We start from the raw sequence: 24,270 nt of genomic DNA on the forward strand, positions 1-24,270 counted from the left end.
GGAAGTGACATATGTCTTTCTGTGCTTCTTTCCCAATCCCAAGCTGAGTTTTCATCGAACACAACATCTCTTGACATGATCAGTCTTTTAGAGATTGGATCAAATACTCTGTACCCTTTCTCACATTTTGCATATCCAACAAAGACTCCTTTTATACTCTTGGGTTCTAGCTTGTGTCTTAGCTCGGATAGAGTATGAACATAACAAACTGAGCCAAAAACCTTCAAATGAGCAATACCTGGTTTCCTTTTGTTGTAAGCTTCAAAAGGTGTTATGTTATCCAGTGATTTGGTAGGACATCTGTTTAATATATATACTGCAGTGTGCACAGCTTCTGCCCACATATAGTAAGGCCTTCCTTTGTCATGAAGCATAGAGTTGGCCATTTCAATCACAGTTCTGTTTTTCCTTTCAACCACTCCATTTTACTGTGGAGTGTAAGAGAGAGACAGTTGCCTTTGGATTCCCTCTGTGTCACAGTATTGATTGAATTCATTTGATAAGAACTCCCCTCCTCTATCACTCCTTACACATTTTACCTTCATACCACTTTGCAACTCAGTCATGGCCTTGAATTTCTTAAAACAAGTAAGAGCTTCATATTTGAATCTAAGAAAATACACCCATATCATCCTGGTTGCATCATCTACAAGCAACATGAAATACTTGTTTCCTCCAGTAGACTCGTTTCTCATCGGTCCACACAAATCAACATGAACCAATTCAAGTGGAGCACCTGCTCTTTGTGCTTGACCACTAGGAAACCTTTCTCTGTGTTGCTTACCATATTGACAGCCTTCACAAACTTTGTCATACTCATCTAGATATGGTAAACCATGAACCATGTCTTTATCCTTCAATTTCTTGATTCCACCAAAGTTTAGGTGACCTAATCTTCTGTGCCAAGTCAGAGAACAATGAGCAAAACTAGTCTTCAACACAAGTTGTTTCTCAGGCCGTAGAGATAGAGGATAACACCTGTTTTCTTTCATTTTTACACGGATAATTTGACATTTCAGAGAAGGACCATAAAAAACAGTACACATAAGTCCACCAAACACAAGATAATATCCGTGCTCATCCATTTGTCCTACACTTAATAGATTCTCTTTCAAACCAGGTAAGTACATGACTTCTCGGATGTATTTTCTTCCTCTGTTAGTCTCAATTTCCAGTGATCCCATTCCTGCCACATTAACTAACACTCCTGTTGGCATTTGAACTTTCCCTGCAACATTTGTATTCACATCAACAAGAAGATCAACATTTCCTGTCATATGATTACTGCAGCCACTATCTATGTACCAATCTCCATTAACCTTAGTCTCAGCAACTGCACAATTTGCATAAAATATGTTTCCTGTCACTTCCATTTGACTTGCACAGTTTGCCTTTTGAACAGACTTTCCAACAGTACACTCTCTGGCCCAATGGCCAAATCTATCACAGTTATGGCACTTGGATTTCCCCTTATATCTACATTCACCATAATGAAACTTTGAACACACTTTACATTGAGGTTTTACACTCTCTTGACCCATAACCTGTGAGGAAGTACTATTCTGTGCAACATTTGTGAATGATTTTTGCTAAAACTTTGGTTTTGAATCCCACTTCTTACCCTTTTGATTCCAATTTCTCTGTGATTTAAAAGTACTAGACTGAGCATAACTTCGATTCTGCCCTTTTGAATTAACAGTAAGAGAAGAAAATGCTCTCTCAGTTGCATCTGAGGAATGCAAATCAAACCTCTGCTCTTGACTCTTCAATATAGCTAGTACCTCTTGCAGTTCAATAGATTCTAAACATTTGGTGTTTTCTATCACTAAGCATATAGGATCATATATCTTAGTGAGACTGATTAACACCTTCTGAACTAATCTCTCATTTGACAGAGTTTCACCAAACGTCTTCATTTGATTAACCAGATCATTTAAACGAGTAAGATACCCAGTCAAGGATTCATCATCACGCATTCTAGTGTATTCAAATTCTCGTCTAAGATTTTGGAGTTTCACAGATCTTACCTGATCCCCACCATGATATTCGCCATATAACAGATCCCATGCCATTTTTGCTGAGTCTGCGTTTGCGATTCGAGGGAAGATCTGATCAGAGACTGCGCTTTGAATGATTCTTAGAGCTTTTGCATCTTTCATGAAGATTGCAGCCATTTTCTCATCACCGTCAGCATCAACATCTGTATCTTCATCAGTCTTAGCTTTCTTCTTCTTCGAATCGGAAACCGAAATCCCTTTTTCCACCAGATTCCATAGTCCATGTGACTTGAAAATGGTAACCATTTTGATTCTCCAGAATTCGTAGTTCTCACCGGAGAAGATCGGGGTCCTCACTTCAGCACTCCCATATCCAGCCATCGTGAGCTTGTGTGAATCCAGAAACATGTAGTTCTTAGATCACAGACAAACTCCGGCAAACTTCACCGAGTCCAGAAACGGTGATGTTTGAGTTCACAGAACACGCCCAGATCTAATCGAAACCAGGCTTTGAGGCCATGTTAGTGTAACTTGATTCCGATGGGTTTTATCTACAGAAAGCTGAACAGAAACAAAGCAGAGATGGAAGAAGCTGAAATGAAAGTTTTTCTTTCTTTGTTCTCTCTTGCTAAAGTTTTGCAGAGGAATATTTCTTCTATTATTAGAAAATGAGCACTAACACTGCTTTACATTAACTGATGGCCTTAGCTTTAGGACCACACAAAACACTACATTTCATCTTAGTCACTCATCTACCTAATTACATGGATCAAACAACACATGGCACTCATGGCCATACATCTTTCGACTTTACACTTGGCTGATATGCTCAAGTGAATACACACATTAAACTCATCTTAGTTTCACTAATACTAATCAGCTATAGACTTATAATTCAACAATGTTATGATCTGTGATTAGCTCAATCACAATCAGGGACTAATTAGTTATTTGGGGAGTAATTAATTAAGTGGTTTTGGCTTCCAACTGGCAAGTGATGCATATGTTGTATATGCACACACTTTGGGTGTGATTTTGGCCAATGGTCATTTTGAATTAAATATAGTTTTACAAAAACAAGTGGAGCTCAGCTCTCTCTTCTCTCCTTCCTTCCTCTTCCTCCATTGTTACTGTGACACTTGCAGGTTGAGTAAGGGTTAGATTTGGGTCATAACAAGCCAGAGAGTAAGAAGAACATGAAAGCTACTCTGTGTGAGAGAGCGAGAACATGAAAATCCAGGGTTAAGTCCCAATTCTGAATTACCAAGTTACCAGTATAAATATATATTCTAGCAGCGTCAACTAAACTCAACTTATCATCTGCAACAAAAATATGAAAATCCATGATTTTCCTTTCAGATGCAATCTGTAAGAGACGTCAACTAAACTCATCATCTGCAACAAAAATAACCCTAGCGATCACAATTACTTTCTCAAGGGAGCAATTCATGTTTAAGGAAAGGCCTCCTTTATTCTTTTTGTTACAGTATTACATATATTTATGTATATCACTTTCTATAACACAAACACACACATACATATAATAACAGATCAAAGGTATACAAAGAATTCCTCTATCTAACTTGGAAGTTGAGTTTCCTAATGCAGAAGGCAAACATGAAGGCGAAAAAGACTCCGAATCCAACTAGAACTCCAGCCACTGGTCCCTTGAAATCTGATTTAAATCCGTAACGGTCTTCTAGGTACCATTTCACAGTTGGGTCAGGTGTATACCCAGGTGCTGTAATGGTCTTCTCAATGTCACCATACTGTGTCACAATCAATCCATACACCGTCCATGCCACGGGACATATCCAGTAGTACCAAATCCACCAATTGGGTATTTTCTGAAAATTCAAAAGATAAAGAATTCGTGTTAACATACTTTTATAACGAGTTTTAGTCACTTCATCACCGCTGGGGACAACAATCGAATCACCAACTGTTAAATCAAAATCCGATGGTTGAGATGCAAACTCGATTCAGAACACTTAACCATTGGATTTTAATCAGTTGGAAAGTGATTGCTGTGATTTTGTTGATCAATTTAGACCAATAAATCACAGTATCATTATAATCCAATTTAAATTGAAGTATATGCTTGTGGGAAGAAGAATGCTAGTACTTACTGGTCTTGGAATGAAGAAACCGGAGAAGAGATTGAAGACTGAATAGAAAGCTGCGGCGAATATGGCTGCTACTTGGTGGTTCGGTGTGATGGAAACGGTCATCATGCCGTAGTATGTGAAGTAAAGGAAGGAGAAGAAGTTGATAAAGAAGAACCAAAAGAATTTTCCTGCTTCCCATTGGAAGTGCACCATAGCATACACTATCAGTGTATAATACGTGGTCTGAATAAACACATATGGTATTTCAATAATGACCTGCATGTCATACAAAAGGTTTATTTGAGTCAGTCAGATGACAATTTTTTCTATAGCAACAAATATCGATTTATAATAGTGTTGGATATGAAACTAGTATCAATACTATATTATGTGAAAAATGTGAGTTAACGTAAGTATTTATTCTCCCTTCACCTGTGCCAGTGCATAAGGTAATGCAGAGTACATCCCAGCAGCTCTTTCTCGATAGAAAACTGTTCTTTCAATGGCGACAATGGGTTGCACCGTTGTGCAGTTATCAAATCCGACAAAAAAGACAGCAGCGTACATAGCCCCGATAACCATGGACATATCAGAACTGCTTTTTCTGCATAAGGAGAAATATATAATTAGCAAGAAATTGGTGTATGGAAACTCCTAAACGAAAACTTTTATTGTCAAAATGAGTACTAGTTGAAGTTTGAAATAATTAAGCTTTGAGATAAGCACACACATTTTTGAGCCAATATCCCAGAAAATAGATCCAACGAGAAGGGCTGCTGCCAAGGTAAAAAAGAATCTGACAAGGTTATAATCAGGACTTCTCCAATATGTCCACCACTGCTTCCAGAGGCAGGACTGGAATTGCTTCCATGACGGCTGAGAAAACTGAGTGGTAAAATAGAGATCGCTTGCTCCTGCTGGTGGTGTGCTCAACTCATTTACTAAAGCTTTGTTTCTCCTGGTCATAAATATTGGAATATAAGTTTTATATTTTCCAAAAACCAGCCAATTCCGAACCCTGCAACTAAATAGTATTATTTTCAATTTTTTTCTACTTACTGATACAAGGCTGATGATTTGTAGTATTGAGCAAAATCCATTCCAAGCCGGACCTCAATTGATGTTGAGCTCGCCTCAAGCATCCATGTAGCTGGATTGTACTTCTCTTTGATTTTTGGCACACCAGGAACCGCCTGGAATTATGTTGGTAAGTATACACTTGGATGACAATGCCTTTGATTTTTTCTTTGTGCAAAATTAAGATACGAAAAAAGTTCCACGCAGATAAAATACCTCAAAATATTCAACAATCTTGTGAGAATTGCGGCCCAGTGGTCCTAAGTAGATAACTTGTCCTCCTCTCTTCATCAGTAGTAGCTCATCGAATGCCTCAAAGATATCTATGCTAGGCTGATGAATTGTGCAAACAACTGTTCTCCCAGTGTCCACTGTATTTCTAACAGTCCTCATAACGATGGCAGCTGCCCTTGCATCAAGACCTGATGTTGGTTCATCCATGAAAATGATTGAGGGATTGGCAACAAGCTCAACTGCAATCGTTAACCTCTTTCTTTGTTCTGTTGACAGCCCTGAAACTCCGGGAAGCCCTACTAAGGCATCTTTAAGATTGTCCAGCTCAACCAGGTCCATCACTTGATCTACAAAAATCTGCAAACATATATAGTATATGCAGTTCAGCATTTAAATAATTGCACTATGCTTTGTTCAGAGAAGCAGTGCAAGTCATGGTTTTACCATCTTTTCCTCGTTGCTGACTTCTTTAGGGAGTCTAAGGAAAGCTGAGTAAACCAACGATTCTTTGATAGTGACTTGGGGTGAATGGATATCAGTTTGTTCACAGTAACCAGAAATTCTTGCAAAGGTTTCTTGCTTCTTAGGGTACCCGGAAATTCTAATGTCACCTTCAATGTAACCTCCAGTCTTTCTTCCTGCTAAGACATCCATCAAAGTTGTCTTCCCAGCCCCACTTACCCCCATTAGGGCAGTCAAGACCCCAGGCCTAAATGCACCAGTTACTTCACGAAGTAGTTGCAGCCTGTCCTCTGCTACTCCTTCCTCCTTCATTTCCTGTTATAGTTAACTAAGTTAGCAAATTAAGTAGTGAAGTTGGACTACAAGATAATGTTTCAGATAAACAAAGAGTGAAATACAGAAAAAGAAATATTACAGCGGGCATGTCCACGAAATAATTAACACTGTCGAAGGACATTGCAAGAGGAGTGAAGGGTAGAACCATTCCTCTCTTGGGGGCAACACCACCGGAGACTTCGAGAGATGAATCGGCATTTCTATCTAGTCCACTAGAGCTGGATCGACTGCTCATTCGTCGGACTTCCATTTCTCCTACAGAAAAGTTTAATTCAGTAAGAAACTCGGATAACAATATGCTCACATTACACTTGACGATATTTTTCTGTTTCTTACTTGTATTGTTTCCATCAGTAGAAGATAATGATCGAGGCAATGAAACATTCTTGGATGGGGGTCTTCTCAGTCTTGGCTCTTCCTTTGATTCTTCTTGGTCTAGCTCCATTTTATTTGCCGCCTCTTCAGATATGATGGCTTGTGGCTTTCCAGGAGCTAATTTATTAAAACAAAACCATGAAAAACTGTAACTTTAAAAGTACAAATGAAAGAAGTTCCGTGTAGACATAAAAAGGAATATTGACTCTTACCACTTAGGTACATAAGGGAGACCGTATAAAGGGAGTTGAAGAGAACAATAAACCCGAGAAGAGCGCCAGAACCAATCCAAAACCAGTTTTTGTTGTGGTAAACATCAAAGTTATTAAGCACTGTCTCACCCACCCTGGTAACATTATCTAGAGCCTGCAGCACAAGGAAGTTCGATGCAGAAGCTTAGCCTTTTTGTTAAGTTAAACAAAGGTAGCTCATGAATGACGTGTGCAAGGAAGAGCTTAAGTTTATCATACCAGTTTGTTCATCCACCTCGGAGCATACATTTCATTTACAGAGATAGCATTGAAGCCATATGTCAAAGGTGAAACCCAGTATGCCCACGTCCACCAGTTTGGAATTTCACCTGTCACAAATGAAGCAACTCCTTGAATATTCTGTGAAATACTAATTTGGTCCCTTTTTGCTAGTTTTTGACTACTTTTCAAAAACTAAATTTGCAACTCAAACTAACCTCTTGGAATTATGAAACCTCCAAGCAAGAAAAGAACTAGAAGAGAGAGAGTCCCGCCAGTGTTGGATATGATCATGGTCCTGCTAACTCCAGCAATAAGCCTAAATAGCGCAGATGCCATTTGTTGCATCAGAAATATCAACAATAGTTGCTTGAAAAACCTGCAAATATTTTGACAGTTGCTTAGTATCTCAAGCACAAGAAACTTTTCAAAGTAATAAGATTTTGTACCTAATCAAAGAGTAATTTGCAATTTTATTAACTTACCTACACGTGTGTTTATAATATTGTACCCAATCAAAGTAACAAGATTTTGTGCCTACGTTTCTATTCAAAACTACATGAAATAGTTTACCTAACGATGAAAGGACCAACATAAAAACTCAATAAAGCATTTGGTTGATTAAAAAACTATGTTATTCAATGATGGAAAACTAAATAGTTTACCTAACGACGAAAGGACCAACATAAAAATTCAATAAAACATTTGGTTGATGAAAAAACTATGTTATTCAATGATGGAAAACTAATTTACGGACAAAATATATAGAAATGAAATTAAGCAGAGACAAATGTGGTACCTGCTAGCTTCAGGTGCAAATCCAATGGTGTAGTATGTAATGCCTATGAAAACAGTAGATTCTATCATGGATATAGGAATCCCAAGCAGGACAGATGGGAGAGTGAAAGTCCAAGCAGGGTGGAAAAGAAGGTCTCTATGCTTGTAAAACACAGGAAGTCTTGCAATGGTCAATGAGAGCTCAGCAAACCCATTAAACATGTTAATGATTAGGGAATATATAAGTGCACCAACATAGAGCGCTCCATCATTTTCATTTCTAGTGTGCATTTCAGTCCTCAAAAACACTGTCGCCGCTATGATTGCCCCTATTATAATTTGGACAGTCTTGAAAATGTAAATAAATGAGTTCCTCTGCATGAGCAGCCATTCTTTGTCAAAACATGCTTTGAGAAGCTGCATTTTGGGCATTGAATATGTTTTGAATACAAGAGCTGCTTTGTGGCTTTGAGCCTTGTCGAATGGGATTGAGAGCTCATCCGCTATCCTCATGCCCACATGGAAACGCTTGAACCCGTTTGCAAATTCTGTGACCGATACATATCTGTATGGAGTCCTTCTGTCTGCCCAATACTGCTCCTGGTCTTTTCTTGATGTAACCTGAAAAGGTTGGACAAGAGTTATTGGATGTAAAGGCTTATAACAATATGAAGTTGGATTAGCGAAGGCTTATTACAATTGTGCACAAAAAAAAAAGGTGCTCATTACAATTTCTTGGACTATAAGTTTTTATATTAATACTAGGGCATGGCTGGAAGTCGAACTCAGAACTTCAGGTTCAGTGACAAATGCTTTTAAACGCTACAAACCCTTAGAACTTCATGGCTAGAAGTTGGGAGAAAACCTATGGTGCAGTCAAACTAGTTGTATACAATTATATATCATGACTAGTCACGTGATAAGAGATAAATAGAGATAGACAAGTAAATATGTGCAACTGGTGGTAGGGAAGATTTTCTCAGAATAAGAGTCTTAAGCAATATGTCACTTGCTCCTAATTTTTTATAAGATACCTATTAAATTAATGTTAGACTTTATCTTGATTTTACCTCTTGCAAGAAATCGGCAGTTCCTTTTCTCTCAGGGCATCGAAATCCAAATGTCTCAAAAAACTCTAATATGTGCTCACGTGGTCCCTGGTAGACGATCTGGCCTTCTGATAAAAGGATGATATCATCAAAAAGATCAAATGTCTCAGGAGCAGGTTGGAGTAAAGACATCAATATCGTAGCCTCAGTGATGTGTACAATTTGTTGTAGGCACTTCACGATTTGGAACGTTGTGGAGCTATCGAGACCCGTTGATATCTCATCCATGAACAATGTTGTAGTAGGTCCAACAATCATCTCACCTGTAATTGACCGTAATAATTTACTTTCTGAACACATTATACATGTACAACGCAATGTATACAATCTAACATTTACACATTTGACGCTCATATAGAGTATAGCATTTTTTGCTTTTTTTTATATAAAAAAAAACCAAGAATATAGCTATTAGCTTACGATTTAGAATGACTCGTATAAATTAATTAAAAAGTATTTGTTATACTATTATTCATCCAAATTTAGTTATTGCTTATCAAACAGTATTGAAAAATCCTGTTGAATACTGTAAAGACATTTCTTTTCAAAGTGCATTAAAATTCCAGTTCTTACGGTATTGATGACTTTGCAAAGAAAATTCAAAGTGTGGCACCACCCACAAAGTATCTTTGGTCTACAACATGAGACAATATGATCACGACCCTATTGAGAATACATTTGCTCACCACCTTCACGTGGTGATGATGCTCCCCTTTATTTATCAACATTAAATGAGTTTAAATCTCGAGATATGTGTAGTGGACAAATCTCAAAGTTTAAACTCCTCAAATGATAATAAATAAAGTGATAAGCAATACCACAACTTGAGAGTGATAGACAAAATGTGCTCCAAATTCTAAACAAAATCAGAAAGACAAAAAAAGGTGGGAATTGACCTGTGGTTACTCGTTTTTTCTGGCCACCAGATATCCCTCTCTGCATCTCATCTCCAACAATTGTGTCCTTACATATATCAAGCCCCAAAATCTGTACCATCAATCAAAAATCATGCTTCATCATTATTTCATTAAAAAAATTCCATCAATCAAAAATCATGCTTCATCATTATTTCATTAAAAAAATTCCATCAATCAAATTATTTCATTAAAAAAATTTAGAATATAAAAAACATTAATTCTAAATGGTGTTTTAGTAAATTGCTTCCAAAAGCATTCTTGGTCAACAACCAAAGTGTAAGCATGGGCCTCCCTAATTCCCTATCCAGCAAAGTGTTTAGAAAACAGCAGTCATCAAAGTAGATTGGGAAGAATACTTTGACAAAAGAACAAAAAACAATTTGACTATTAAGTAACGTTAAGCAACGTCTACTTTTTCATGATCTGGCTTATGGTAAAATCCCCATAAGGACCATTTCTAAATAAGAATACTAAAACATGCATGTTTATGGGACTGACTGACCGATGAATGCCTGCCTTCTTCTCGATCGAGCTCTTATATGTATACTCATTGTTTTTAGGAAAATATGTGAAAGAGAAGTTGGAGAGAAGTTTAAATTTCTATATTTTTAAATTTAAAATGAGAGATATGCTGTGATGATATATAGATGAAGATTAAATTGTCTTTCCACCTTCTTTTAATTGACAAAAAGAATTTTATTAATAAGTAGTTTAGATGTACGCAACTACATGAACCATAACTGATTAATACTTAAATTTGCATATTAAGATAAGATGGACCATTTTAGTTTAGGGTCAAGCTTTTTTTTTTTTTTTTTAAACAAAATTTACTTACTTTGAGAGTATAATCAGTAATGAGACTGCTCTCAAGTCCTCCCATTGCAGTAGCCTGAAAAGAAAAAGAAAAAAACCCAGAAATTTAGATATAATTAAATATATACGAGGGGTTTGTGATACACACACACACACACACACACACACATATATATATATATATATATATATATAATATTACATATGTAAATATAAAATATTACCTTCATGAAAAGGTCTACTTCGGGCTCTGGATATATTCCAGCGGCCTTTTCTCTTCTAGCAAGCTCAGTAAGAAGTTCTACATATAAACCATTGAATAATTAAAATGGGGATTGAATATCAATAGGAGAGTCTCAATTTTGATGAGATGGATTAATAAAAATACCATATCGTGTCCCAACCCCTTGGCACCTTGCTGAAAAATCTAGTGTTTCTTTGACCGTCATATTTCCAACATGAAGATCATTTTGGCTAATATATGCAGATGTCTTCCGTGGCACAAACTCATTCAGCCGGTGACCATTGTAAGTTATCTCTCCCTTAACCTGTTCCACATAATTCAACCAGAAAAGTATTATAGTAATAATTATAATTATAAAAGAAAATTGAGATTAAAATACTGCAAGCAACATTTTCTTCATTTAAATATTTAAATTTTCAATGTTATTTGCTCTTCGCTTGTAAGTTAAAAAATTTAATTTAAATCTCGTAAATGATGAGTTCGATATAATTTATTCTTCATATTTTTTGAAGATTTTATTCTAGTTGAAAAGTCAAAATAAGTTTTACAAACAAAATATTTGGACGACAAGGCAAATGGCTACCTATGAGAAAATGTAATTACTACTTTGTCAAAAAAGGAGGCTGAAGTTACTTTTTTTTTTTTTTTTTTTTTCCCCTAATTTTTCTAGAAGTAATCTATGAAATCCCATTTCTTATAGGAATTAAAACCCCTTAGGTCAAGTTAATTGTTGATCAAGTCAAAGCCACATGTCACTGACCTTCAAGCTTGAATCCAACTTCCCAGCTAAAGCCAGCAAAAGGGAAGTCTTCCCCGAGGATGGAGGACCTAATAAAAGGGCCATCCTACAGAAAAACAACAAAAAGGCTTTATCTATCGAATAAAATTAAATATCAATTAACTTATCAGATCACATAGAATGGTAACTTAATAAATCATAAATCTAATTCTTAGTTACCTTGAAGGTTTAATGATGCCAGAGACATCTTTGAGAATTGTTAGTTTTGTTTGCTTAGTCAACTTAATCCCAATTAAGCCAAGAGCTGATTCTGCGATGTTCCGAGCAGCATTTGGGAGGGTGGGAAGAGCTCTTGTTCCAACATGGCAATCAGCTTCAATTGTCAAATGCTCGTACCTTACTTCCACTGTGGGAAGTTTGATCCCAACCCTGCAATCAATGACAACACATGAAAATTTTAATTAATTAGTTAGAGCTTAATTAGATTTATTAATTAATATGTTCCTTTTCATGCAATGTTTTACTATGTTCACCAATTAGATTCCCTTAGCAATAAAGGAGTTGCCGGGAAGTTGTTTTATTGACCTAATTCATTCGTCACTTAAGAAATTAAGAAAATATACACAATCTTAAATGACATTTCAATACCATATTAAAAGAAAGTATGGTAAAATAATTTAATAAAGGGTGTGTTAGAAAGACCATATTTTGTAAATCGCATCGAAAATAAAGACCAAACCACAAGGTTCTTCGCATGTGCACGATGAAATATATATCACCGAATAAAAAACAAATAATAAAGTTAACAAACCATATACTATTGGGATATAGACCTCACATCAATTAACTAGTGGGGTGTGATATCCACACACTCCTTTTTACTTCTCCCACATCTTTTTAGTTTTCGACCGTCGAATCAGATGAATTGAAGAAGATCAACGGACATAAATTAATAAGGGTGTGTGAGAAGTAAAAAGGGGTGTGTGGATGTACACCCCTTAACTAGTACCCTACTTGCATCACAGGCCTGCTACTATGCTAACCAAGAAAGCGACTCAAGCTACATCTTAACGTTTCATTTGTCCACTAGCCAGGATGAAAGAAATGACAACGACAGCGATCAATGGTAAATTATGCATAGCAACTTTGTAACTAATTAAAACAAGTTTGATTCAAGTATGATTAAATTCTAGGATTCAAGTAAGAGTAAATTCTAGGTGGACCATATTTTTAAATTAAATAATGTGTCATTAAAAAAAAATAAACACGTTAATTAATATTTAAATAATAATTTAATTATTAACAACTATATCATAGATATACAAAATTTAGTTTAAAATTTTTCTCTAGCATTAATAATGTTATATGTACTAAATTTACTCTTTGCATTATTTATTGCATTTTTAATTTAATTCTATTGGAGGAAATCAATAAATGACTCCAAAACATTATCAGTACTCACACCTACTAATGTCAAAGTCACGTTCTATTCTTGATTATTGCAAAAAAAAAAAAACAAATAAATAAATAAAATTCACATACTTTTTCACCTTACACATACTTCTAATTTTCTAAAATAATTTATATATGTGAATGTTCTTTGCTTTATTCAATCTAAATGTAAGAAATAAACGTAAAAAATATATAGGGTGTGAATATTGTTTTCCCTATTTAAAAGAAATTTAACCAAACCATGAAAGATAAAAAACAAGGACTTACTTATCAATTCTACTTCTGAACTTTTTCAGGAACGTCTCGTTATCTTCCTCTGCAACCTTGAAAACCCTTTGAATGAAATTCTGACGGTCGTCCATGTCGAGCTGTAGAACGTCTACTTGCTTATGTACTCCTTGAGGCTCAGTTTCCCCAAGGGACTTGATGATGCTTGTTCTTAGCCGATCATACGTGGGCAGTTTCTCAATGGCAGCCCATGTCAGAGCTTCTTCATCTTCGTCCGCTTGGCTGCTTCTTCTCGAGTGCCCGGCAGTCGCAAATACTTCTTCCATGCGCCAACTCGCCCTGCTCAGGCTCCTGCTTATGCTTCCGCTGCGGCTATGGCGCTTTTGATGATGTGGCTCTGAACCTTTCGGTTTCTCTGTTCCCTCCATTTCGGTTTACTCCTGAAAATAAACTGAATTTAGAATATTGTATCAACGCTTCGATGTTTTGTGAAATTTTCTTGGCAGCCAAACGAAATATGGAGAACTAAAGGACTTACTTATTTGTTGAGTTTGTTGAATGACAAGGGTAATGGATGTTAAATCTATATCCTTTTCTTTCAAAACAAAAATCTATACTTGTGGAAATATGGAAATGTGTTGGGTGGAGAAATTTATGATTGCTTTTCTCTAAATTTCCAAAGTTCCCACACCAATTCAAAATCTCCTCTATCTTCTCTCTCTCTCTCTCTCTCTCTCTCTCTCTCTCTCTCTCTCTTTAACCTTTGCAAAAACTGAGAGATTCATTTCCTTGAGAAGTTTCGAGGGTATTTATACGTGCACAATGGGAATAAAATTCTCAATTTTTTAAACAACTATTAAAGTCAGAATAATATATTTTTAGATGCCAAAGTCAGAATTTTATATGTCTATTGATATAATAGATTGCATTGAACAGTATTCAAATGTGATTAGCGGCGGCCATACCCACTTTCTCCAATTTCTTTTGAGGAATTATGTGGGCTCCACTATACTCATCCAAACTATAGTCAAATGACGTTTGGTAATTTATGACACCCTACCACCAACGTTATATGCCTGAGAAAAAAAAAATTAAAATGACGCAATATTATTTCTATTGTTATCACCACTGTAAAATGGTCATTTTCAACTGTAAATTATTATATAACTCGTTAAAAAAAAAATATTATGAGTGGTGTTATTAGGCTCTGAAAATAGTATTCATATATGCACAATAAGTGTAAATTAGTGTAAAATATTTCTTGTAATTGAAATAAATAAATAATTGGAATAAAATATCACTTAAATTGAGTGCACAATAATTTTTCTAAAGTGTGAGCAAATTAGCAGAACAAATTAACGGTGAATGACACCACAAGTTCACCTTTTAAAACAGATAAAAGCATTATTGATATGGTGAGACAATTCAAGTATTGAACCTAGTTCGAATACTAGTTTATTCGTATTACTATCGTAGCATGCATAACATTGTTCGTTTACAAAAAATCTTGGTGACTTTGAGATCATCTTTAGGAATGTTCGACAAAGGTGATGGCAGCATTTTGTCATCTCTTATGTATTTGCAGTTTTGGAAGGTAACAAAGAAGCTATCCAGAAAGTCACGATGAGACTTGTATAACCAAAGAATGTGCAAAAATTCGGAACGTTCTGTTTTTTTTATTTATTTTTATTTTTTTATTCTACTTATATGTTTGCAGTTTTGGAAGGTAAGAAGAAGTTTTGGTGTTTTACGTTTTAAACGAGAAAATCTGGGTCTGTCATCGGTTAATTGAAGACTGATTCAATACCATCTGAACGTATACAATGTTAGGAAAAAGGAAACTAATGCTCTTTCTAGACTAGTCTATGTAAATCTTTCAAATGATTGATGTGACTTCAAATCAAACCACATATTTCAATATTCTAAAAATTTTAGGATGTTTTGAATGTTTAAATAAAAATTTAACAGTTTAAATATTAATAATACTCAATACTTTGGAGTACTCAAAAATATCTCTTCAGTCGTCAATTATAGGTTCTTCTACGCAATGTTAGTCGGCTTTGAGAAGGCTCCTCGCATGTTCATTTCTAGGGATGTTTGTAAGTAGTGGAAAATAGTGATCACAAGCAAATACTCTTACCATCATTTCTATATATTTGCTTTGTAATGTAGCGTGAGTTAAAATTGGTGCTATAAACATATAATAGTAACAAATGACGTATCATTTACTTTAACCAAGATGTCAAAGTTGACATAAAAAAGAAGGCTAAGCTGTGACAGCCTGTTCCGGATTTTCGAACCGTAGGGGTGAAATGACGATTTTGCCCCTAGCATGTTGGTTTCGTTGTGTGGTTGTTTTGAGTTTTGTTTGGCTGGTTCTGGACCACACACACCTTCCCACATCCCCTCACCCTTTTCCATGTCCTGCATCCCTGTCCCGAGCCCTCTCTCTCCTATTTCTATCCTTCTTGTACGGACGACAATCAAAATCATCCAAACCTTCACAGATCGAGGAAACAAATTACATATTCGTGCTCGTGAGGTCCTTAGGAGTTCAACCATACCCATTTCAGGTAAGGATACCTTCGTTTTCACGTCGAACTCGAGATACCCCGATTTGGTCAATGTTCATACACACGTTAATTCTTGTGTTTTTGGGAATTTCAAGCTTGTAGGAAGCTTGGTGAGGTCCTTAGGAGGCTCGGGGTGGTTCGTTTGAAGGTTTTGGACATCGGGATCGTGAGTTACAAGGTTGGCCGGATTTGGTGGTGTTTTCCCGGTGAGATTCCGTGGATTTTAGTGCTTGAAAGTGGTATGGATTTGTTCCTCTTGTTGTAAGCTTCATTTTGGTACCAATTTTGTGAAATTTGGTTAAAAAACGAGTGAGTTATAAGGTTTTAAAGTTTTCCCGATTTTCTGGCGCCGGCGACGGCGCCGGAGCTTCGCCGGAGAAGATGACGGAATATTCTGTCAGTTTGGACGGAATATTCCTAACGGTGTTAACGGAATATTCCTGACGGCGTTAACTGACGCCGTCAGTGTGCCAGACACGTACCTGCGCGTGGGTGGCGCGTGTGGCCGTGCCTTGGCCGGCGCGTGGGGGTGTGTGCGGCGGTGGAAATTTTTTCTAAAAATATGGGGATGTTCCTGAGGTTGAGTAGATCACGTTGGTGTATTCATACACCCCATTTGAGCATTGTATGAGAAGTTATTTCATAAGGTTGGTTGTGTGTTTTAAAATTAACGTTTTTATAGTTGTTTCGCATATAGGTGAGACCTATCCCGAGGACGAGCACGGTCACTCGAGGCAAGGGGGTTACGACCCTTCTACATACCAATGAGTGGGCTTTTGGTTTTCCGTATATACCTATATACTGATGTTTTTCCCAGAAAATGAATTGAAACGTTTATATGTTTTTATGCCATGCATTATGTTTGCCGTTTGTTTATGCATTGTTAGTAGCCTATATATATATGTATGTTGGTGCTGCGGGCGCACAAGTAAGTGCCAGGTAAGTATGGTTTATGCTTATATTCAGTAGTGGTTTGAGATGCATAGAGAGCTGATAACCTGCACCCCCGGTGTTAGTGCTCCCGCCCAGAGTTGGGCACAGTCCTTCACGTGATGTTCACCTCCCGCACCACACGCTCATCTTGGATCCAAGTTAGGTGAACAGTCCTGTCGTACAGACCACTTTAGGTGGTTCCGACTCGTAGGTGACCCACGATTATTCGCCCAGCCTTCACGTGATCGTAGCACTTGAGCGTACTTATATTACACCCAGTCCTGTCGTATAGACCACTTTAGGTGGTTTCGACTCGTGTGCAGGTATAGTTAGTGAGATGGAGATTTGAGCTCTAGATTCAGCTGTACAGGTCACGTTAGGTGATTCCGGCTGACAGATTACATGACATTGATTTGACATTCCTGAGCACTTGCATTCTATTTAGAGACATTTGACATGGCATATTTCTGAGCATGACTTATATATATGTGTATTCTATTTTTCTGGGAAGTATACAGGTTTTACGACGAGGGGTTAGAATCTCGTTTATGAAATGGTTTTTAAAAAGCTTTGTTTTTGCCTACTCACACTTTTTGTTTTGCGCCCTTCCAGGTTGTAGTTGGCTAGTACTTGTGGTGGCTTCCCTGAGGATTTCCCCGGCATATCTGACAGATTATCACCAGTGTAAGACCACCTTTGGGTGTGTTTTTGTAGTGTTGTTTCTTCCGAACTGTATTAGGTCTTCGTGCTCTGAACTTGTTTTTCACACTTGCACATATAGGTCCTTACATTGTGTATAGCTGGTCTTTTTTTTTTTCGTACTTTTATTATGTTGTTAGCTTCCGCACTGTGCATATGGTTACGTCACTTCCACGTGACGACCAGCATGCCCTGATCTCGATCGGGGTGTGTCATAAGCTGACATGGACAAAGGAATGTTAAATTTGAAGCTGCCTTCAAATATGATTTTTCTTATTTTCAAAGACATTCCACTTGCCTTACTTTAAATGCTAACATATTAAGTATTATTTTATTATTTTTAAACAAATAACAATCCAACTTTTATTGTTTTTGTTTAAAAAAAAACATAAATGAAACAATAAATTTTGGCATATTGAGTAGGAAAATATTAACAATATGTCAAATTGCCAAGTCAGCCATTAAATTGAATTTGATGTATCCTTTAAAGATGCTCTTATAATTTGTTGAACAAGTACATTTTTTTTAATTAAATGACTTAATTTCTCTTAGTATAAAATGGTATATTTTGGCCTTAAAAGTTTTTTTTAAATGATTTTGTTTTCTAAATACACTTCTCATGTCCAACGTAGGATAACCTTGCAATCAAAAAATCATTTTTCTCAAGCTCTCACACTTACTTTCACTCTCTAATGTAGAACAACATTAACTATAGCCTGTAAAACACAAATAATTACATTATTATTTAAAGAAAAAAGTTTATTTTAAATGAAAAATGAATCGACAGTTTGGATAGGGCTTCATTTCATCCATTTTGACTCAGTTTTAACGGTGGTCCATATTGTTGGTCAGTCGTCCATATCGTTGGTCAATGGTCGTATAGTATGACCAGGATACAGTTTTATGCAGATGACAACAGAAAAGTATGCAGAGATCTAATGTGAGAGAGGATCTTTGTCGGATTTTGAGAATTCTGATGATTCTTCAATTATATTTATTCATCATATGTCATGCGGTTAATTTTTATCAGGTAATATTTATATTTAATTTTAAATAAGATTTTTTTTAATAATTTTTTACTCCTCGACATACGATAAACGAATATAATTAAAAGATTTCTAGAATCCTCAAAAAAAGAATCCGACAAATATCCTAAAAGTGGGGTACTTTCCTAGTTACTCCAGAAACTTTTAAGATGTCAATTGATTTTTTGTCAATCAATCGTCAAAAACAATCACATATAAGAATTATACCCAATCACATATAAGAAATATACCCTGTCGCCCATTTAATTTTTCAACTTTAACTGTTCAGTTTAATCTAAACATGAGCTTCATTCTAAGCCATTACAGTATTACAATTAAGATAACGTTAAGGAGATTAAATTTAGAGATCAAATTTGTAAACTAAGTAATGCATCACTAATAGAAATAAACACGTTATCAACGCTTAAGTAATAAATCAATCATCAACTCCATGTCTTTAGTTTCTACAATTTTGTCTACAAATTTAATCTCCTTAGAATGTTTCTAAGTCTAATTTTCTTGAGGACACTAAAAGAAATAAATGTTTCATATTGAAAGTTTACAAAATCTTGTACATGCTTATACAAAATTGAGCTACTCTTCATATTGCTAAATAGTGTTATGGTGAAACCTCAATTTTATGGTCAGAGTATATTGTCTCACGTATGAAACTCAATGACCACACATGCTTTACGTCAATCAATTTGTGTTATTCATGAATTAGGCTTAAAAATTTGTCATATATAATAAAACAATGTGTGAGTATATAAATGAAAAATGGAGTCACATCAAAAATTTACTAAACCCTGCCTGACTTGTAAGGTATCACCAATTAATTTTGATGAAACTTCAACATCATTTCACTAGTTCAAGTTGAATCATATTTATTAATTTCTATCCCTTAGCTTCCCCATTAAATGCGAGTGTGTCCATTGAACCTACTTATAATTGTCGGGGTGTTGCCATTTCTTCACGGGCAAAATTCAAAGGAACAAATTAGCATGGCGAATGCTCATGCACGATGCCTTGTAGCAAATAGCGATTATTAAAGAACGGAAACTAACGATCTCCAGATGATGCGAACGGAAAAGCAACCAAATGTATGCAAGTAGAGAATTGACGCATACTTGTGTTGATAGGATAATACTTGTGTTCTCATTTTGAAGGAATTACTCATTTTTTTCATGCAAATAATGTATATTTACTGTGCAAATTTTATAACCAAAATTGTTTAATTTCTTATCTTTATTTGAAGATTACCCCCACAAATAATCATTAAAATCGAAGATCATTTAGTCATTTAAATGTAAAGAAGAAATTAATGATGTAATTACCAAGTAACGGTATTCATAATGAGCCATTCATTTATTGGTTAAGTTTGGATGATTAAACGATTTTTCAATTCGAATGATTTTTTGTACGGATGATCTTTAAATGATGATTAAGAAATTGAACGTTTCTAATAATTGAGTTTATATGCTCAAGATGCTTTATTTGCATATAAAGGGAGAGAGATGCAAGTATCATCCTTGTTAATCTATATAATCAGCATGTTCGTATTATGGTTTAAAAAAATGAAGAAATAGAGAAGCAGTAGCAGTCGGGGCTCATGAGGGAACAAAATAAAACACTTCGCAGCTTCCCTGATGAACCAAACAAAAGGAAAATATGTAAATTCCAATTTCAGCCGTCTTCCGTAGACTTTTTCTTCGTCGGGGATGACCAGAAGAGTATGCAATTGGTGTACGGCAACTGAAATTGATTCTCTGATGGCTAAGGAATGAGAGAGAGTAATTAATAAAATAACAAAGCGGGTCGCCGAGTTGGTTTAAGAAATAAATTAATTGTGGTCATATATATTTTATATGAAATAAAATAAATATGAATTGTATTGATCATATATTTGCATAATCAAATAAAAAAATGTGCATGTCCCTTCAAATAGGCAGTTTACATTCACAATTGTTATAGACTTAATTTACTGAATCATATAAAAGACAGAGAGAATGGTGCGGCAACAGTAAAGAGAAAGAGATATTTGTAATTATGAGGTGTGTGTTATCTCACCCTATTGTGCCTTTTATTTATAGTAGTAGGGAAGGTAAATTCCTTATCCCAATAGGATTACAACTCTAATAAGATAATAACTAATCTAAGAGATATGGTAGAATCCTATAAGGATGACCCATATATGATAGGATTTACATGATCATATTCATAATCTAATAGGACTGCAACACTCCTCATTGAGTGTGTAAATACTCAACCAAATTGTGCATCAGGTCTTCAACGATGAAGTAAGTACAGTTGATGAAGTCATCGGCACAATGAGCGAATGCGAGTCTCCTATCAATGAAAGAATGTATAAAAGGTAAAACTCAATAAACCTAGTTATGGTAAAACCAAAGATGGGAGAAAAACTCATAGACTAAGGAGAAAAGTGAGAAGTTGCAATACGTCAAAACTATACGTCTTCAAGACACAAGTGAAAAAGCTCACAAGGGTCTGACTAGGCTAGGATGGGTGCCTTATCAAAACCTAGTTAGGTAGCAAAAACCCAATAGGAAAAATGCTCCTAATCGTAGGGAAAAAAAGAGTACATTAAGATCAAGTTAGTATACTTCTGGATACTCCCCCTCTGAGTTTGATAGAACTTCCAAATGAGGACTACAAGTATTGCATATGAGTAGTTAGGCATACCAATTCTCGGACAAGCTTTTAGAAGGTTGACTTCGACAGTGACGTTGTGTAGAGGTCGGCAAGGTTGTTTGAGATCGGCTTGCTTGATTTCAATCTTCTGATGCTTTGGTGATGTAGATGTAGACACAATATGTCTTGGTGTTGACTTCGTTGATGTATCATGTTTTGGTCGGGTTGATACATGCGGCATAGTCTTCATGGATCATCATCGAGACTCAATGATGGATGAAAACATCAAGTACTTCGAATATGCTCAACAAGAGCTCTCAACCATGTCTCACGTGTGGCATAGTGAAGTGTTTGATAAGTAACCAACGTCAGCATCACAAACAAGGTAAACATCATTCCAAGGATTAAGAGGGTTAGATCCGTTCGGGATGCGTTAGGATTGGCCCAAATCTGCAGTACCTTCAAGGTAGTAGAAAAACGTCTTTAATAGCATTTTAGTGGTTGCATGTAGGCGCAGTGCTGCATCTTTACTAATAGATCAACAACGAATGAGATGCCCTGTCTAACGCAATGAACTAGTTACAACAAAGCGCAAAGTTGAACTTAGATATGGAACTTCAGATTCCATAACCTCTTCAAGGGTCTCATTTGCATATAACGTATGGAAGATCATAGGTATACTCAAAGGTAACACCTTCGGGGTGTAGTTCGACTGGTAGACCAAAGTACTATCAGACTAACGCTTCAACTTCAGGTCAAGGCATAAACGAGTTTTCTCAAGATCTTTCATCTCCAATTCTGTCTTTAGGTGCGAGGCAATTTTCTCAAGCTCTTCCAAATTCTTAGTAAGCTTCATGTGACCGACATAAACTGTAATTCTAGCAATTCGGAAAAAGACGTTATGGTTTTACATGCAAGGACATTCATTCATATCCCTAACTAATCAAATAATCACTTAGACAAGTATACCACATCCATCGGATTGCTTCGATTCGTAAGTGAACTCCTCTAACAAATTAAGAGAGTGTTCCATGGTCTAAAACTATTTGAACCAATCCATGTAATTCTTCAGGAACTTACATGTAAATCTACGTATCAATCCCCATAAAGAAATACTAACCACACTTCATAATGCTACAATCAATCACAGGGCATTTAAGAGAAATCTTGTGCCATAAGGCGTGCATCATATTGCATTATTTCATTCATCTTATTACTTTTCCTTTCCCACTTGTAACACAATAGGGTTACCTTGTGCAATGTAGGAACTATAGGTTCCAAAACACTTTGGTAAGAAATTTAACCTGGATTGTAATTTTGGTTCTCCAATCAGTTCTACATTGTCACTAATCAACGAAACACGGTTCGATATCGTCACTTTTCATTTACATTGGTAGCTACCATATAAGTGAAAACATCATCAATGATAATCTCATTCTAATTCAATTATCTCATCCAAACTAGTATACTGGACCAAGAACTTCAAGTCTCATGAGTAATTTGGATTAATCTCATGAGATGGAAATGATTTAAGATAACGATCGAGTATGGATTCATGTTGTGCCATGACCTTCCTCTTCCAGGGAAGTGAATCCTATGAACCGAGTGATTTTTCGTGCTTCAGGTTAAGACAAATTGATTGGCTATCCATCGATGTACCAGACCTTCCAACAAGGGCTCCCAAACCATCATTTAGGGGCGGCACATCCTTCGAGGATGTTAACTCAACATCCTTTAAGTACGTCTATCCTTCCAGGCATGTTTGCTGCTGATATATGATTTTGTCACTTTAGCTAGATTAGATGAATGCGTCTGGAGCAACATTTGAAAGATAGAACTCATTGCACTTGTTTATCACACTTATGCGGTATGGGAATCAAGATGATAGATAGTGGGCAACATCCCCACAAATTTGCCCCATTCTATAAGAACGTAGACATTCTTATCTCCCCCTAATAGTAGGAAGACTGTCTCATTGAAGTGACAATCTGCAAAATGAGCGGTAAAGAAATCGCATGCAAGGGCTTTAAGAGAGCTAGTGCAAATGAGAATCATGACCGACAAAGATTCACATCCTTCTTTGATGACCCATATTGGTATGTTGCGATGGCGAACTTGGCACATGGAATGAACACTTAAATGCGTAAGTACGAAACATTAGGTTTGTACCCAGTAACCAATTTAACGTTGAATAGGTTGGGTGGCAATGGGCCTCAAGTAGACCAACATAACTGCGCTACAAGATTGCATAGCCCTAGGCAAAAACCCAAAGCTTGGTGCATTCACCAAGGTCCAAACGATCATGTAAATTGCACTTTGCGATCATTCTGTGAGTCTATTTTAAGGTGGACATGAGAATTTGATATCCAATTCTAAACCCAAAGGACATGTAATACTTATCGAAAACCTTCAATATAAACTCTCCAGCATTATCCAGTCTTTGAGACTTTTTGGGATAATTAGGGTGGTCAACCCTTAAATCGGCCAGGAGGTTTAGGAGCAATGTGTGTGAACAAACATGTGACCAGATTGTCGATTCATTAACCAAAACCATAGGTATCTATATGGTCCGCATTTTGGTTGGATTAGTCCGCATTTTGGTTGGATTAGTCCGCATTTTGGTTGGATTAGTCCACATAAATTCCTTTGAATCCACTATGAAAATAGGGTTGTTTCGTATCTTTGCCAAGGATGATTTAGAAAATCAATTTCCCTAAGTAGCAGGCTTGGCAAAGTGTGCTTGTAATCACAAAATCCTCACTTCGGGTAAAGAGATGTGTTGTAGCATCATTGTTCGACCTAAGTGTCCCAAATGATAGTGCCAAGGCAAGTAAACTACTCAATCACCATGCTCCAAGCCGACCACATGTGGCATGTTCCCTGTTGGGAGACAGCCCATTGGCCCCAAAGCAAAGCTTTAGGCTCATTTTTGGAGGTGGCGCAAGGATATTATAATTTATTTTCCATCGGTGGAATAGTACTTTGCCGACTACTGGAAAAGCCGTCTTTATTTTTTTCTCATTTTGTAATACGGCTTTGTAGCCAAATTCTTC

General features: G+C 36.3%; 1 protein-coding gene across 1 annotated transcript; it reads right to left on the reverse strand.

Moving 5' to 3' along the window:
* Window positions 1-3,137: 3,137 nt before the first annotated feature.
* Window positions 3,138-14,100, reverse strand: LOC137739965 (ABC transporter G family member 35-like). The gene is made up of 22 exons (XM_068479722.1): window positions 13,877-14,100; window positions 13,378-13,778; window positions 11,878-12,087; window positions 11,680-11,764; window positions 11,064-11,223; window positions 10,900-10,976; window positions 10,698-10,751; window positions 9,842-9,932; window positions 8,907-9,208; window positions 7,859-8,457; window positions 7,278-7,438; window positions 7,060-7,169; window positions 6,802-6,955; window positions 6,551-6,706; window positions 6,294-6,469; window positions 5,861-6,193; window positions 5,399-5,773; window positions 5,165-5,298; window positions 4,836-5,063; window positions 4,538-4,709; window positions 4,127-4,381; window positions 3,138-3,844 (listed from the first exon to the last, which is right to left on the reverse strand). Exons 2-22 carry the CDS (start codon window positions 13,764-13,766, stop codon window positions 3,572-3,574), a joined length of 4,494 nt encoding a protein of 1,497 aa, XP_068335823.1. The 5' UTR covers window positions 13,767-13,778; window positions 13,877-14,100; the 3' UTR covers window positions 3,138-3,571.
* Window positions 14,101-24,270: the final 10,170 nt, after the last annotated feature.

This window comes from Pyrus communis, chromosome 7, assembly GCF_963583255.1.
Source record: "Pyrus communis chromosome 7, drPyrComm1.1, whole genome shotgun sequence".
Classification (NCBI taxonomy): Eukaryota; Viridiplantae; Streptophyta; class Magnoliopsida; order Rosales; family Rosaceae; genus Pyrus; species Pyrus communis.